This window comes from Mustela lutreola, chromosome 9 (genome assembly GCF_030435805.1).
Source record: "Mustela lutreola isolate mMusLut2 chromosome 9, mMusLut2.pri, whole genome shotgun sequence".
Classification (NCBI taxonomy): Eukaryota; Metazoa; Chordata; class Mammalia; order Carnivora; family Mustelidae; genus Mustela; species Mustela lutreola.
In genome coordinates, this window is record NC_081298.1 from 21,808,235 (window position 1) to 21,824,638 (window position 16,404).

At 39.4% G+C, this 16,404-nt stretch overlaps 1 protein-coding gene across 2 annotated transcripts in view; it reads left to right on the forward strand.

The window, feature by feature from the left end:
• The window catches only part of RBL1 (RB transcriptional corepressor like 1), a 78,337-nt gene that overhangs the window by 37,465 nt on the left and 24,468 nt on the right, over nt 1-16,404 (forward strand). For both annotated transcript variants that reach the window (XM_059133278.1, XM_059133279.1), the window contains 5 exons: nt 7,018-7,155; nt 8,853-9,017; nt 12,128-12,260; nt 14,678-14,944; nt 15,875-16,086. In XM_059133278.1, the coding sequence (XP_058989261.1) occupies nt 7,018-7,155; nt 8,853-9,017; nt 12,128-12,260; nt 14,678-14,944; nt 15,875-16,086 (915 nt within the window). The remainder of the gene's footprint in view (nt 1-7,017; nt 7,156-8,852; nt 9,018-12,127; nt 12,261-14,677; nt 14,945-15,874; nt 16,087-16,404) is intronic.

A 16,404-nucleotide genomic window follows, 5' to 3' on the forward strand; every position in this document is an offset into this window, starting at 1 on the left:
TCCCAGCATCCTGGGATCGAGCCCCACATTGGGCTCTCGGCTCCAAGGGGAGCCTGCTTCCTCCTCTCTCTGCCTGCCTCTCTGCCTGCTTGTGATCTCTGTCTGTCAAATAAATAAATAAAATTTTAAAAATCAATTAAAAAAAAAATCCAGCTCTTGGTTTCAGCTCAGGTTATGATCTCAGGGTCATGAGATTGAACCCCATGTTGGGCTCTGCGCTCAGTACAGACTCTCTGCTTAAACTCTCCCTCTACCACTCCCCAACCTCTAAAAATAAGTAAATAAATCTTTAAACACTCTGCATAGATTCACACTTGATTGATGTTTTTTTGTATAGAATTTTAGACTGATAGTCATTTTGCTTTATGATCTTGAAGGCATTACTTCATTATCTTCTACATTCCAGTGTTGCTAATTAGAAATCCAATGGCATTCTAATTTTTACTACTGCTATGTGATCTGTTTTTATCTTCTGGAATCTTAGTAGTATCTTCCTTTTATGTCTTATGTTCTAAAATTTACAATAAAGTCTTATCGTGGTCTTTTCATTCATGTGTTGAGCATTCCTACAAAGGTGCCGTGTTAGTCCAGAAATTTATGTCTTACAGTTCTGGATCATTTTATTGCATTATTTCTTAGATAACATATTGCCAACTGTTTTATCTTTCTGGAGCTGTTACTACTCAGTTGAGGAACTTTGTGGATGGACCCTTTTCTCTTATTTTCCATTTCTTTATTCTACTTCTAAGGATATTTACTCAACTTTTCGTCCTCCAGTTCTAATGAATTTTTTTTATTTTTGGTGTATTCTTATTTCTAAGATCTCTTTCTTGTTCCATGAGGTTAAATTTAGATTTCTTTGGTGTCTTATGTTGAATTTGTTGTCCCTTTCTTCTGAGTTTTTTTGGCTTTATTTATTTACTTATTTATTTAATAATTTTTTTAAGGGGCGCCTGGATGGCTCAGTGGGTTAAGCCGCTGCCTTCAGCTCAGGTCATGATCTCAGAGTCCTGGGATCGATTCCCGCATCGGGCTCTCTGCTCAGCAGAGACCCTGCTTCCCTCTCTCTCTCTCTGCCTGCCTCTCCATCTACTTGTGATTTCTCTCTGTCAAATAAATAAATAAAATCTTTAAAAATAATAATAATAATTTTTTTTTAATTTTAAGTAGGCTTCATACCTCAGAGAGCTCGAACTCACAACTTTGAAATCAAGAATCACTTGCTTTATCTACTGAGCCAGCCAAGAGCCCCTTTGGGATTTTTTTTTTTAAAAGATTTTATTTATTTATTTGACAGAGATCACAAGTAGGCAGAGAGGCAGGCAGAGAGAGAGAGGAGGAAGCAGGCTCCCTGCTGAGCAGAGAGCCCCAGGACCCTGGGATCATGACCCTGAGCAAAGGCAGAGGTTTTAACCTACTGAGCCACCCAGGTGGCCCGTATTTCCACATCTTAAAATATGTTATCCTGTCAGTATAGCTGATTCTTTTCTTTTTTTTTTTAAGATTTTATTATTTGAGAGAGAGAGAGAGAGAGCGCGAGCGCACAAGAGGGGGAGGGTCAGAGGGAAAAGCAGACTCCCCGATGAGTGGGGAACCCACTGTGGGGCTGGATCCTTGGGACTCAGAAACCATTACCTGAGTCAAATGCAGACACTTAACTGAGTAAGCCACCCAGGTACCCCAGTATACCTGATTTTTTTTTTTTTTAAGATTTTATTTATTTGACAGAGAAAGAGATCACAATTAGGCAGAGAGGCAGGCAGAGAGAGAGAGGAGAGGAAGCTGGCTCCTTGCTGAGCAGAGAGCCTGATGCGGGGCTCGATCCCAGGACCCTGAGATTATGACCTGAGCCGAAGGCAGAGGCTTAACCCACTGAGCTACCCAGATGCCCCAGTATAGCTGATTCTTAAATGAATGAATTTAAGATTACGAATGGGTCCATTTAGAGCAAACAGACAGAAGATTATTTTACACATGCATCCAAATAAGATATCTGGAAATATACATAAAAAACTGGAAACGGGGCGCCTGGGTGGCTCAGTGGGTTAAAGCCACTGCCTTGGGCTCAGGTCATGGTCTCAGGGTCCTGGGATTGCGTCCCGCATTGGGCTCTCTGCTCAGCAGGGAGCCTGCCCCCCTCCCCCGCCTGCCTCTCCATCTACTTGTGATCTCTCTCTGTCAAATAAATAAATAAAATCTTAAAAAAAAAAAACTGGAAACGGTAGTTACTTAAGCAAAGAGGAATTCAATAGTGGTGAGCTAGGAACAAGGAAATTTACTTTTTACTCTGTATCTTTGATATGTTTTAAACGTTGTACTTATTCCAAAGAATAACCTAATAAATAAATGTATGCTATAAAATAAAGGAAACAGACTGTCATGTATGTATGCTATGATATTTAAGATATTTTTTAGTACCTGTTTTTATTGATTAGCTGTTAATTTAAAAAATGCACCTAAGAACTTCTAGGCATTTTGTCATTTCAGAAATGATTTTTCTCCATATATTTGATTTCGAAAAATAAGATGAAGGAATAGAGAAACATGAGTTAATTTCCATATACAATCACAATGTCATTGCTATGGCCCTAAAGTTTGAAATGCAACAGGCAAAAGCAAAAATCCATGTAGTTAGAGCATGTTAGATGTTAACTGAATTTGTGACTAAAGTAACAAACCAAAGGCTAATTTCTTCAGTATATAAGTTTCTATGAATCAACATGAAAAAGGCTAACAAACATCCTCAAAATGAGGAAAGGATTTGCATACTTAGAAAAGGAAATAACATAGCATTGAAGACAGGAAAAGGTGCTCAACCTTTCTAAAAAGAAAAAAAAAAGCAAACTTAACCACTGAAAAAAACATTTTTTAACCTCTTCAGTTGTCAAAAATCCTAAAGTTTGAAAATGCTTCAGTGACTCCTCATTTCAGAATGAAGCCAAACTCTTTGTCATGGCCTACCAGTCACTGGGAATTTGGGTCTGGTCCTTGATTTAACTTCTTTTCCTTCTGCCTTTATTTGCTTTTTCATCCTCCCCTAGTCATCCTGGCCTTCTGGTGCTTCCTGGAATACCCTAGGCGACCCTATGCATTATGACTTTTGAAATGCCTATTTCCGTTGCCAATAATAATCTTTCCCCAGGTCTGCAGAGTTAACTTCCTTACTTCCTTCAAGTCTGCTCAAATATCACCCCATGAAACCCAGAAGCACTACACTCCTGATTCCTTAGACCCTGATCATTCTTTCCAGAACATATTCCAGCTTCTAACATACTATATGATTTTATGTTTATTTGTACTATGTATTATTATACATAACATTATTTTTGTCCTCTGCTAGAAATATAAACCCCACTAGAGAAGGGATTTTGGTTTATTTCATTCACTGATGTGTTGTAATCACCTAGAACACTGCCTGAATCCAATAAATATTTGTAGAGTTAATGTCACATTGTGCTGGCAAGGTGGTAGGGAGAAAAGCATGCCCTTACATCTCTGGGGGGTAAAACTGTTATTACCTCCATAAAAGTCATTTGGCAGTATTTTAATTTGAAATGACAAGTGACATATCCTTCAACCTGGCAATTGCACTTTTAGAATTTTCTTCTGAAGACACATTTGACCTTGTGTGAAATACACATATCTGTAGTTACTGTAGCACTTTTTATGCCAAAGATTGGAAATTATCTAAGTGTCCATTATTATAACAAGTAAAATGAAATCCTGGGCAGGAATAAAGAATGAGAAAACTCTTATAGAAAAATCTCAAAGATATTAATGTGCAAAGTGTAGAAAATGCAAGGGATATAGAATACTATAATTTGTGAGAAAAGGGAAGAGAATACACATATTTTCTCATAAATGCATAATTTTACCTTGGAGATCTAAGAAACTGGTAGCATGATACCTTCAGGGAGGTGAAATGGATGGCTGGGAATATATATATTTTTAAAGATTTTATTTATTTGACAGAGAGAGATCACAAGTAGGCAGAGAGGCAAGCAGAGAAAGAGAGGAGGAAGCAGGCTCCCTTCTGAGCAGAGAGCCCAATGTGGGACTCGATCCCAGGAACCTGAGCTCATGACCTGACCTGAAGGCAGAGGCTTAACCCACTGAGCCACCCAGGTGCCCCTGGCTGGGAATATTTTATAACTTCTGAACTTTGAAAACATACGTATTACGTATTATTTTTAATACGTAATACGTATTATTTTTAAAATTTTTGTAAAGATTTTATTTATTTATTTGACAGAGATAGATCACAAGGAGGCAGAGAGAGAGGAAGGGAAGCAGGCCCCTTGGTGAGCAGAGAGCCAGATTCGGGGCTCGATGTGGGGCTCTATTCCAGGACCCAGGGATTAGGACCTGAGCTGAAGGCAGAGGCTTTAACCCACTGAGCCACCCAGGCGCCCCTGGGATTTTATTTTTAAGTAATCTCTACACCTACCATGGAACTCACTTACAACCCCAGAATCAAGAGTTGCATGCTCCACCAACTCAGCCAGCCAGGTGCTCTTTTTCTGTTTTTGTTTTTGTTTTTTAAAGGTTTTATTTATTTATTTGACAGAGATCACAAGGAGGCAGAGAGACAGGCAGAGAGAGAGGAGGAAGCAGGCTCCCTGCTGAGCAGAGAGCCCAATGCGGGGCTCGATCCCAGGACCCCGGGATCATGACCTGAGCCGAAGGCAGAGGCTTTAACCCACTGAGCCACCCAGGCGCCCCTCTTTTTCTGTTTTAATCTTTGTCTTTCAATTGGAGGATTTCCTCATATGTTGGCTTATTCTTGGATATCCACATGTATTTGAATAAAAATGAAACTAAAAATGAAACGTTAATAAACCCTTATGGTCACTGAGCAGTTTGCTTCAAAGCTTTGTATGTAAGAATGAGAATGTAAGTCCAGCAGTCTCATGTGACCATGTAGTATTAGGGATCTTCAACTCTTGGTGTCTTTTTTAAGATTTTATTTATTTATTATAGTGAGAGCGAGCACAAGCAGGGTGAGGGGCATAGGGAGAAGCAGACTCCCTGCTGTGCAGGGAGCCCTATATGGGGCTCTATCCCAGGACACCGGGATCATGACCTGAGCTGAAGACAGACACTTAATTGACTAAGCCACCCAGACACCCAACTGTTGGTATTCTTTTTTTTTTTTTTAAGATTTTTTTTTTTTTTTTTTTTTTTTTTTTTGACAGAGAGAAATCACAAGTAGATGGAGAGGCAGGTAGAGAGAGAGAGGGAAGCAGGCTCCCTGCTGAGCAGAGAGCCCGATGCGGGACTCGATCCCAGGACTCTGAGATCATGACCTGAGCCGAAGGCAGTGGCTTAACCCACTGAGCCACCCAGGTGCCCCACTGTTGGTGTTCTTAATGTTCTGAAATATTTCTGTTTCGGTAGAGAAGTATCTGCTCATCTCTTACATGAACATTGGTATTGTGGAGTAGAGCAAAGAAGGGAAGCTTGGTCTCACAATGCAGTATGCAGACTTTCACATAAAACCAGTCTCTTCTATGCCTGGTGTTCTCAAGCTCCACGTCTCCCTAATTCAGAATGGGGCTTGAGTGGGGACTTGAGTTCTAACTACAACAAACTTTCAAATCATCCATTCACATTAGCCCCTGCCTAATCTCTACTTTCCATTCTATCTATACCCTCAATTGCTGTGTTTTACCTAGGTTGTATGGAACAAATTCATTAATTCTAAGTGTCTCTCTTGAGGCCCTTGTTTGACCATCCTACTTTCTACTAGGTAATTTGTCATGTACTCTAGTTTGTAGTTACACCTGACTTCTAGTTTTATCCAAGGTAGTTTCTGTTTCTTATTCTCTTTGCTGATTTGGCATGATACTTGAGGAAGGATGGTGACAGACACTTTTTTAAATAAAATTTTATGTTAAATCTTTCCCCTCCTTTTTTAAGGATTTATTTATTTACATTTAGAGTGTGCCCATGTGTGGGAAGTCGGGGGAGGGGCTGCGGTTTGAAGGAGGAAGGGCAGTGGGAGAGAGAGAATTTCAAGCACACCCCCACTGAGCGTGGAGCCCAACTTAGGACTTGATCTCAGGACTCTGAGATCATGACCTGAGCTGAAGCTGAGAGTAGGATACTTAACCTACTGAGCCACCAAGGCCCCAGCTTATGTTAAATCTTAAACTCAGTGGTAAGCAGGACTTTTATTTTATTTTATTTTAAGATTTATTTATTTATTTATTTGACAGACAAAGATCACAAGTAGGCAGAGATGCAGGCAGGGAGAGGAGGAAGCAGGCTCCCTGCTGAGCAGAGAGCCTGATGCAGGGCTCCATCCCAGGACCCTGGGATCATGACCTGAGCTAAAGGCAGAGGCTTTATCCCCAGGTGCCCCAGGACTTTTATCTTCTTAATAAAATACTTCTCTGAACTTTTAAAAAGTCTTAGCTGTGACATTATACCTTTGATTTTATTGTTTTGATTTACAAATTTTTATGTTGGTGTGCCTGGGTGGCTCAGTGGGTTAAAAGCTCTGCCTTCGGCTCAAGTCATGATCCCAAGGTCCTGGGATCAAGCCCCGAGTCGGGCTCTCTGCTCCGCAGGGAGCCTGCTTCCTCCTCTCTCTCTGCCTGCCTCTCTGCCTACTTGTGATCTCTTGTCTGTCAAGTAAATAAATAAAATCATTAAAAAAAATTTTTTTTATGTTGATGAAACAGTTGTCCTAAAACTGGTATTTAAACAAATGGAACTAAAGGGGAAAAAAAATTGAACTAATCCTGATGCTTCCACTTGATGGGAATATTGACTGTTTTATTACTTCAAAGCAGATTGTTGTGTATGCCTCATTTAAATATAAGATCTACCATTGAGCAAGATTATATTTTTTAAGAAAACTCTATCAGTTTGAGAACTCATGTTTTTATCTTTGATAATCTGGTATAATATAATGTACAGAGATTATTTTATCTTGTTTCTATAGTCATCTTTATAGAATGGCAAAGGCTGAAATTGCTGAGAAATACTAAACTGTTTTTTCTGTTCTCCAAGGTTCTTTTAGAGCAGGATATATTTCATCGTTCCTTGATGGCCTGTTGTTTGGAAATTGTGCTCTTTGCCTATAGCTCACCTCGTACTTTCCCCTGGATTATTGAAGTTCTCAATTTACAACCATTTTATTTTTATAAGGTGAGATGAGAGCTACAGTAACACTTAATGTTACCTAGTGTCCTAATTTAAGACTGGTGCCACTATTATTCTTATTGGTATGATTTAGTTAATATTTTGTCATCTGTGCTACTTTCAAAGTATTGATAGGAAGGTTAGTTTCAAGAGTTAAATTTTTATACCTAAGATATGCCTAAAGTTATGGAAAATGCAGATCATTGGAAAGCTTACCCATTTGAATTGCTGACTGAGTGGGGTTTAAATATTTTTTTAGTGACTTAAGGAAAATTGCTTCTATATATTTGCTTCAATGTTGATGTGTATTTTCACATTTTTCTTTTCTTTTCTTTTCACATTTTTCTTTTAAGGTAATTTTATTTAGGACAATGTTGTTTTTGACCTTATCTGATAGCAACTCATTTTTATTTGTAACATGCATTTTTTTTTAAAAGATTTATTTATTTATTTGACAGAGCGATAGAGAGAGAGCACAAGTAGGCAGAGCAGCAGGCAGAGGGAGAGGGAGAAGCAGGCTCTCCATTGAGCAGGGAGCCCAGTGCGGTGCTTGATCCCAGAACCCTGGGATCATGACCTGAGCAGAAGGCAACGCTTAAGCAACTGAGCCACCCAGGCGCCCCTGTAACATATTTTATTCATTCAAAAAGTTAAATGCCTAGCGCCTGGGTGGCTCAGTGGATTGGGCCTCTGGCTTTGGCTCAGGTCATGATTTCATATCCTGGGATCGAGTCCCGCATCAGGCTCTTTGCTCTGCGGGGAGCCTGTCTCTTCCTCTCTCTCTCTGTGCCTGCCCGTTTGCCTACTTGTGATCTCTCTGTCAAATAAATAAATTCTTAAAAAAAAAAAAGTTAAATGCCTTTGCTTTTTAACCACATAAATAATACATTCTCCTTGAAGAAAAACAAGAAGATATATAAACATAAATATTAAAACCATACATTATAATCCTAATTATAAATAATAATCACTTAATACTTTTTTTTTTAAAGTATCATTTGATAGAGACACAGCGAGAAGGGAAATACAAGCAGAGGGAGTAGGAGAGGGAGAAGCAGGCTCTCCACTGAGCAGGGAGCCTGATGCGGGGCTCAATCCCAGGTCCTGGGATCATGACCTGAGCCGAAGGCAGACACTTAATGACTGAGCCACGCAGGCACCCCTCACTTAACGCTTTTGTGTATATACTTACAGAGTTTGTTCTAGGATTTACTCTTATTAAAATGGAATTATATAAGCATTTTAATATGTTATTTTAAATATTTTATTTAAGTTACATGTTATATATAAATATGTAATATATAATATAAATATGTTATATATGTTATTTTTAATACGTTATTCATTCTGTTCTTTGAGCTATTGGGAAAAATAGTCTGAGAATGAGCAGTAAATTCAAAATAGCATAGGAAGTGGAACCCAAGACCTGAGTTCTACCACTACTGAGCTGTTGACCAGTTTCTACCGATAATTGCCTTATTTTTCCATGTACACAAAAAGCATAAGAAGCAGAAATGTATGTGAAAGTATTTTGAAGAACTTCAGAACTCCTTTGTAAATTAAAAGACATTAATAAGCCATTGAATCATGGTTCAATGGTATCATTGGTTCTGTGTCATCATAAGACCAAAGCTAGTCATACATGCAAGCCCAGTATACTAATGACTGAGACTATATTACCTTTTCAATTTTCTCTTTACCAGGTTATTGAGGTGGTGATCCGATCAGAGGAGGGACTCTCCAGGGATATGGTGAAACACCTGAACAGCATAGAAGAACAGATATTAGAGAGTTTAGCATGGAGTCATGACTCTGCACTGTGGGAGGCTCTCCAGGCTTCAGCAAACAAGGTTCCTACCTGTGAAGAAGTGAGTCAGGGCAAGAGTGATAATCAGAGTCAGGGCAAGGGTGATAATCATTTAAAAAATAACAGCTGTAAAAAGAATAAATAAATAAAATAACAGCCGTATTGAGATATAAATCACATACCATACAATTCATCCATTTAAAGTATACAATTTAGGGGCCTCTGCCTGGCATAGTCGGTAGAGCATGAAGCTCTTGTTCTTGGGGTAGTGAGTTTGGGCCCCACGTTGGGTGTGGACATTACTTCAAAACAAAACAAAAAAACCCAAACAAGGTGTGCTTGGGTAGCTCAGTTAGTTAAGTGTCCAGCTCTTGATTTCAGCCCACATCATGATCTCAGTGTCCTGCTCAGTGGGGAGTCTGCTGGAGATTCTTTCTCTCTCCACCCATTTGCATGCAGCCTCTCTCCCAAAAAATAAATAATTTTAAAAACATACAATTTAGTGTTTAGTACATGCATATATAGGTGCAGCCATCACCTCAACAAGTAACTGTACCTATTAGCTGTCACTTTCTTATCCCCCTTCCTCTCCCTAGTCCTAAGCAACCAGTGATCTACTTTCCATCTTTATTGATTTATCTATTCTGTACATTTCATATATGTGGAATCATATAATATGTGTCCTTTGTGACTGGCTTCTTTCACTTAGCATAATGTTTTCAAGATTCATCCATGTTATAGGATATATTAGCACTTCATTTCTTTTTGTGGCTTAATATTCCATTGCATGGATATATCATTTCATTCCTCCGTTTATTAACCAATAGACATTTGGGTTGTTTCAGCCTTTGGCTTCTGTGAATAATGCTGCTGTGAACATACATGCACAAGTTTTGTATGGACATAGGTTCTTATTTGTGGGGGGTATATATCTAAGAATGGAATTACTGGGTCATGTAATAACTGTTTAACTCCAGTTTGGGGGAACTGTCAGACTCTTCTCAAAGTGGCTGCACCATTTAACATTTCCACCATCAGTGTATGAAGATTCCAATTTCTTCATATTTTCTCTAACACTTACCTTTATTTTTCCCCCTAACTTTCCCCCCTTATCTTTGTTATTCTAGCCATTAGTAGGCATGAAGTAATAGCTCATTGTGATTTCTATTTACATTTCCCTGATGGCTAATGATGCTCAGTGTCTTTTCTTTGGAGTAATATCTATCCAAATCCATTGCCTTTTTTTTTTTTTAAGATTTTATTTATTTATTTGACAGAGAGAGAGCTCACAAGTAGGCAGAGAGGCAGGCAGAGAGAGAGGAGGAAGCAGGTTCACTGCGGAGCAGAGAACCCGATGCAGGGCTCGATCCCAGGACCCTGGGATCATGATCTGAGCCGAAAGCAGAGGCTTTAACCCACTGAGCCACCCAGGTGCCCCCCATTGCCTATTTTTTAATTGGGTTATTTTTATTACTGAATTATAGAGGAGTCCTTTATGTATTGTAAATACAACTACAACTTTTAATTTTGATGATGTCCTATATTTTTTCTTTTATTGTTGGTACTTTTGAAATCTTATCCAAGAAGCCCATTAATCTTATCATTTTTAGCTTTTGGAATTTCTGTCTAAAAAACATTTTGGGGGGCACCTGGGTGGCTCAGTGGGTTAAGCCTCTGCCTTCAGCTCAGGTCGTGATCTCAGGGTCCTGGGATCAAGTCCCACATCGGGCTCTCTGCTCCGCAGGGAGGCTGCTTCCTCCTCTCTCTCTCTCTCTCTGCTTGCCTCTCTGCCCACTTGTGATCTCTCTCTGTCAAATAAATAAAATCTTAAAAAAAACAAATTTTTTTTGGTTAGTAGTAGTTAAAATTGAAAAAAATCAGAAGTCACGAATACAAGTGATACATTTCAGTTTAATGTTAGGTGAGAAATTGAGTTTTTTCCCCTTTACCTCTCCGTTGCTTTTTTTTTTTTTTGACAGAGATCACAAGTAGGCAGAGAGGTGGGCAGAGAGAGAGAAGCAGGCTCCCTACTGAGCAGAGAACCCGACACAGGGCTCAATCTCAGGACCCTGAGATTGTGACCTGTTTAACCCACTGAGCCACCCAGGCGCCCCTGTGTTGCTCTTTGGTAACTGTCTTTTCATCCTTATTTGCTTTTCTGTGTCTTCTTATACTGCATGAAACCTGAGAATTTTTCTCTAATTCCAAACTACTGGAAGGACTATCCAAGAGCAGAAAGAATTAAAAAGGAGATGATTTTTATTTTTTAAGATTTTATTTATTTATTTGACAGAGACACAGCAAGAGAAGGAACACAAGCAGAGGGAATGGGAGAGGGAGAAAACAGGCCTCCCACTGAGCAGGGGACCCCACATGGGGCTTGATCCCAGGATACTGGGATCATGACCCAAGCCAAAGGCAGAGGCTTAACAACTGAGCCACCCAAGCACCCCAAGAAGATGATTTCTTGAAATCTCTCTCCCGTGCATCTTTGGACTTTTGTAGCAAATTGGGATTAACTGGGCAATCTTCAGTATTCATCAATATCTTCATTGTAGAATCCCTTGGGAAAGTGAAAAAAAAAATCTCTCTGAACTTGAAGAAAGAGGATTTGGGTTGAAGCCCTTACTCTATTATTTAATAGTAGTGCGTCCTTGGGCAAATTTCCTATTTTGAGCCTGTTCATTTTTTGTTTTTTTTTTTTTTAAGATTTTATTTATTTGAGAGAGAGTGACAGAGAGAGAGAGAGAGAAAAAGAGCATGAGCATGGGGGTTGCGGAGGGAGACACAGACTCCCCGCTGAGCAGGAGTCTGATGCCAAATGTGATTCTGGGACTCTGGGATCATGATCTGAGCTGAAGGCAGTCACTTAACCAACTGAGCCACCCAGGCGCCCAAGCCTCTATTTTCTTATCCTTAAGTGGAAATAGTACCTACCTAATCAGTTTGCTTCTAGAAGTAGTCAGTAAACTTCAGTAGATCAATTATAAGATTGAAATATATTTAACAGCATTAACTATTGAGCACTTAATGCAAGTTGTTCTATTTTGTGAACAAGAAAGAGAAGAAATAAAACATTTAAAGTAGTTAAAAAGACTTTTTTCTCATTTTTCGTGGTTTTCATTAGTGGGTATATCAATATGTAAAGCAGAAGGTTTTTGTTTTTCACAGGTTATATTCCCAAATAACTTTGAAACAGGAAATGGGGGAAATGTACAGGGACATCTTCCCATGATGCCTATGTCTCCTCTAATACATCCAAGAGTCAAAGAAGTTCGGATTGACAGTGGGAGTCTTCGAAGGGGTAGGTTCTACATGGGGAAAACTGAACAAAATAACAAAGATAATTTTCTCCGAGAAGATATCAAGTCTTGCTCATATATTATTATGAAATCTAATTTCTTCATCAGGATTTAAAAGGGAGCTTATAAAAAGAATTAAATCAGTCAGGTCACGATCCCAGAGTCCTGGGATCAAGCCCCGCATTGGGCTCCTTACTCAGTAGGGAGCCTGCTTCTCCTTCTCCCTCTCCCTCTGCCTGCTGCTCCCCCTGCTTGGGTGCTCTTGCTCTCTCTCTCTCATATAAGTAAATTAAATCTTCAAAAAAAAAAAATTTAAGGGGCACCTGGGTGGCTCAGTCAGTTGAACATCTGAGTCTTGGTTTCAGCTCAAGTCATGATCTTGGGGTCCTGAGATAAAGCCCCACATCAGGCTCCACGCTCAGCATAGAATCTGCTTGTCCCTCTCCCTCTGCTCCTCCAGCCATTCATACCCTCACTCTCTCTCTAATAAATAAATGAATAATATAAATGAATAAATAAATGAAAACTTTAAAAAATAATTTTTTTAATGAAAAAATAAGAAGGGACTTCTGCCAATACCCTTTTGTGGCCCATTGTATAGTTTCTTATACCAAAGTAATAAGATTTTTACTCTTTTTTTTTTTTTTTTAAAGAAAGAGAGAGAGTGGGGAGGGCATTGGAGGGGCAGGGGAAGAGGGAGAGAGAGAACCTCAGGCAGCACAGAGCAGGATCTGGGGCTCTATCTCACAGCCCTGTTTCTCTGATTTTTAATTTCTATATTTTAAATTGCCATGTTAATTGTGGAAAGAGTATTTTAGCCTTTTAATAAACACATAACTTTTCTTTTTCTGGGATTTTATTTGTGTAAGGGGGAGGGACACAGAGAGAGAGAGAGAGAGAGAAAGAATCTCAAACAGGTACCACACTGAGCCTGAAGCCCAACACAGGGCTTGAGCTCATGACCTGAACCAAATCAAGAGTAGGATCCTCAACTGAGCCACCCAGGTACCCCAACATACAGCTTTTCTTTTCTTTTTTTTTTTTTTTTTTAAGATTTTATTTATTGGGGCTCCTGGCAGGCTCATTGAGTTAAACCTCTGCTTTTGGCTCAGGTCATGATCTCAGGGTCTTGGGATCAAGCCCCAAGTTGGGCTCTCTGCTCAGCAGGGAGGCTGCTTCCCCCTTTCTCTCTCCCTCCCTCTCTGCCTACTTGTGATCTCTCCATCAAATAAATAAACAAAAATCTTTTTTAAAAAATCATTTTATTTATTTATTAGAGAGCAAGCCTGAGCTGGGGGAGGAGGAAAAGGGCAGAGTGTTGGGCTTTCTCCTCGGCGGGGAGCCTGCTTCCTCCTCTCTCTCTCTGCCTGCCTCTCTGCCTACCTGTGATCTCTGTCTGTCAAATAAATAAATAAAATCTTTTAAAAAAAAAATAAAATAAAATAAAAAATAAAGAGGCACCTGGCTGGCTTAGTTGGTTAAGTGTCTGACTCTTGAATTTTGGCTCTGGTCATGATCTCTGGGTCGTGAGATTGAGCCCTGCTTCTGTTCTGTGCTAGGCATGGAACTCGCTTGGGATTCTCCTTCTCCCTCTCCCTGTCCTTTTGCTCCTCCCCACCCCATGTGCCCATGCTTGCTCACTGGCTTTCTCTCTCTGGCACATGCTCTCTTGCTATCTCTCAAAAAAATAAAAGCATATCGTATTCCTGTAAAGAAACAATGGGTTGGGGAAAGTAAGGATTATAGAAAAAGATATAGGGTTCTGTGGTTCTAGGAGAACCTTTGCACCTGGTAGAAAGGGAAGGTTTCTCCTGTGGAAAGAGCACTGAAAATAGATATAAACTATAACTTTCTTTTTGATCAACATACTACTGCCAACCCTCAGATTAAGGCAAGCTAAACAGAATCATATCACCTTTACTTATCTTTATCTTCTAGAGGACTCATAAAAGATGACTGTGTATCTTCTAAATCAGAAAGCCATAGTACCTTAAACTGCTTAAGTATGGGCGTGTGGGAGGAGACAAACTGTGAACCAAATTACTGATTCACCTTCTTCTTAGATGTTATTTACTAGGTAAAACTGGGAGATAGGAGCTAATTGGACTATTTTAATTTACTGGTCACCTCATTCTACCTTTTAGCTTCTACTATACCCTTAATGTTTTGCTCCTTTAATAGTAGGCAGAGGTTCAAGAAACCAAGAAAATGAGCCATCATAATTTTCACATGTAATGGCATTTTTCATGCCTCTTTAACTAGACTATATTCCATGAAGACAGAAGCCATGTTATTTACTGCTGAATCCCTAGGGCTTAACATAGTAACTCAAAGTCTCTATTTGTTGAATGAATGAACCTGATTTATTATTTTAGAATATGTATCAAACTGTTTTAAAATTTATTTTTCTCTCTATTAGATATGCAACCATTGTCTCCAATTTCTGTCCATGAACGCTACAGTTCTCCTGCTGCAGGGAGTGCCAAGAGAAGACTTTTTGGGGAAGACCCGCCAAAGGAAATACTTATGGACAGGATTATAACCGAAGGAACAAAATTGAAAATTGCCCCTTCTTCAAGCCTTACTACTGAAAATATATCAATTTCCCCTGGGCAGAGTCTTCTAACTATGGCCACAGCCATAGTCACAGGAACAACGGGACATAAAGTTACAATCCCTTTGCACGGTAACATTTTAATGCATTTATTTTCTATTTTTTCTGAATTAGTTGATTAAGATTTGTCTTGCTGGATTGGATCACATGGCATTTTTTAATCCAGTTTCTTTTGAACCTATACTGTTTTTTAAAATTCATCATTTTAGAGCAGTTTTAGGTTCAAAGCAAAATTGAGTTGAAGTATAGAGATTTCCCATACACACATTGCCACACACACACACACACAAGCTTTCATCACCATCACCATCCTGCACCAGAATGGTATATGATGAACTTACATTGACACATCCTTATCACCTCAAGTCCATAGTTTACATTATGGTTTACTCTCGCTATTATACATTCTGTAGTTTCTATGTTTAATGACACATAGCCACCATTATAGTATTGTACAGAATAGTTTTGCTGCCATAAAAATCCTCTGTGCGCTACCTTTTGTTTCGTTTTGAACTTACACTTTATTGAGTTTTAACATTTTTTAAATATACAACCCTTGGGGCGCCTGGGTGGCTCAGTGGGTTAAAGCCTCTGCCTTTGACTCAGGTTATGATCCCAGGGTCCTGGGATCGAGCCCTGCATCAGGCTCTCTGCTCAGCGGTGAGCCTGCTTTCCCCCACCCCTGTTTCCCCCCACCCCCGCCCCCTGCTCACTCTGCCTGCCTCTCTGCCTACTTGTGATCTCTCTCTGTCAAATAAATAAAATCTTTAAAAAAAAAAAAAAGAGAACTCAAAAGTTCAAAAGAAAAACAATATTGTTTCAGAGCAGAAATAGAAAACAAGAGTGCTGTAACCTAGAATTACTATTTTTGTGGCTTTCATCTCCTTTTCTAACCTATTCCTATGCTTATACACATAGATAGATTGATAGATATAATTGACAACCTTTCTGGAACACATGCTGCTTATTTCTAAAACTGAAAACTCTTGCTTATACATTTAGGTATCGCAAATGATGCTGGAGAGATCACACTGATACCAATTTCCATGAACACAGCTCAGGAGTCCAAAGTCGAGAGTCCTGTATCACTTACTGCTCAGTCATTAATTGGTGCTTCTCCGAAACAGACCCATCTGACTAAAGTGCAAGAGGCACATCCAACTGGAATAAGCAAACCAAAGAGAACTGGGTCTTTAGCACTGTTTTATAGAAAGGTATGTGATTTTATGGCATCCAAAATATCTCATTTGGGGTGTGTGGCTGGCTCAGTGGAACCTGGGACGCTTGATCACAGGGTTGTAAGTTCATGCCCTATACTGGATATAGCGATTATTTCAAAATAAAATATTTTAAGGGGCGCCTGGCTGGTTAAGTCAGTTAAATATCTGCCTTCGGCTCAGGTCATGACCCCAGAGTCCTAAGATTGAGCCCCACCTCGGGTTTCCTGCTCAGTGGAGGTCTTGCTTTTCTCCCTCTACTGCTCCCCTGCTTGTTTGTGCTCTTTCTCTGTCAAATAAATAGATAAAATCTTT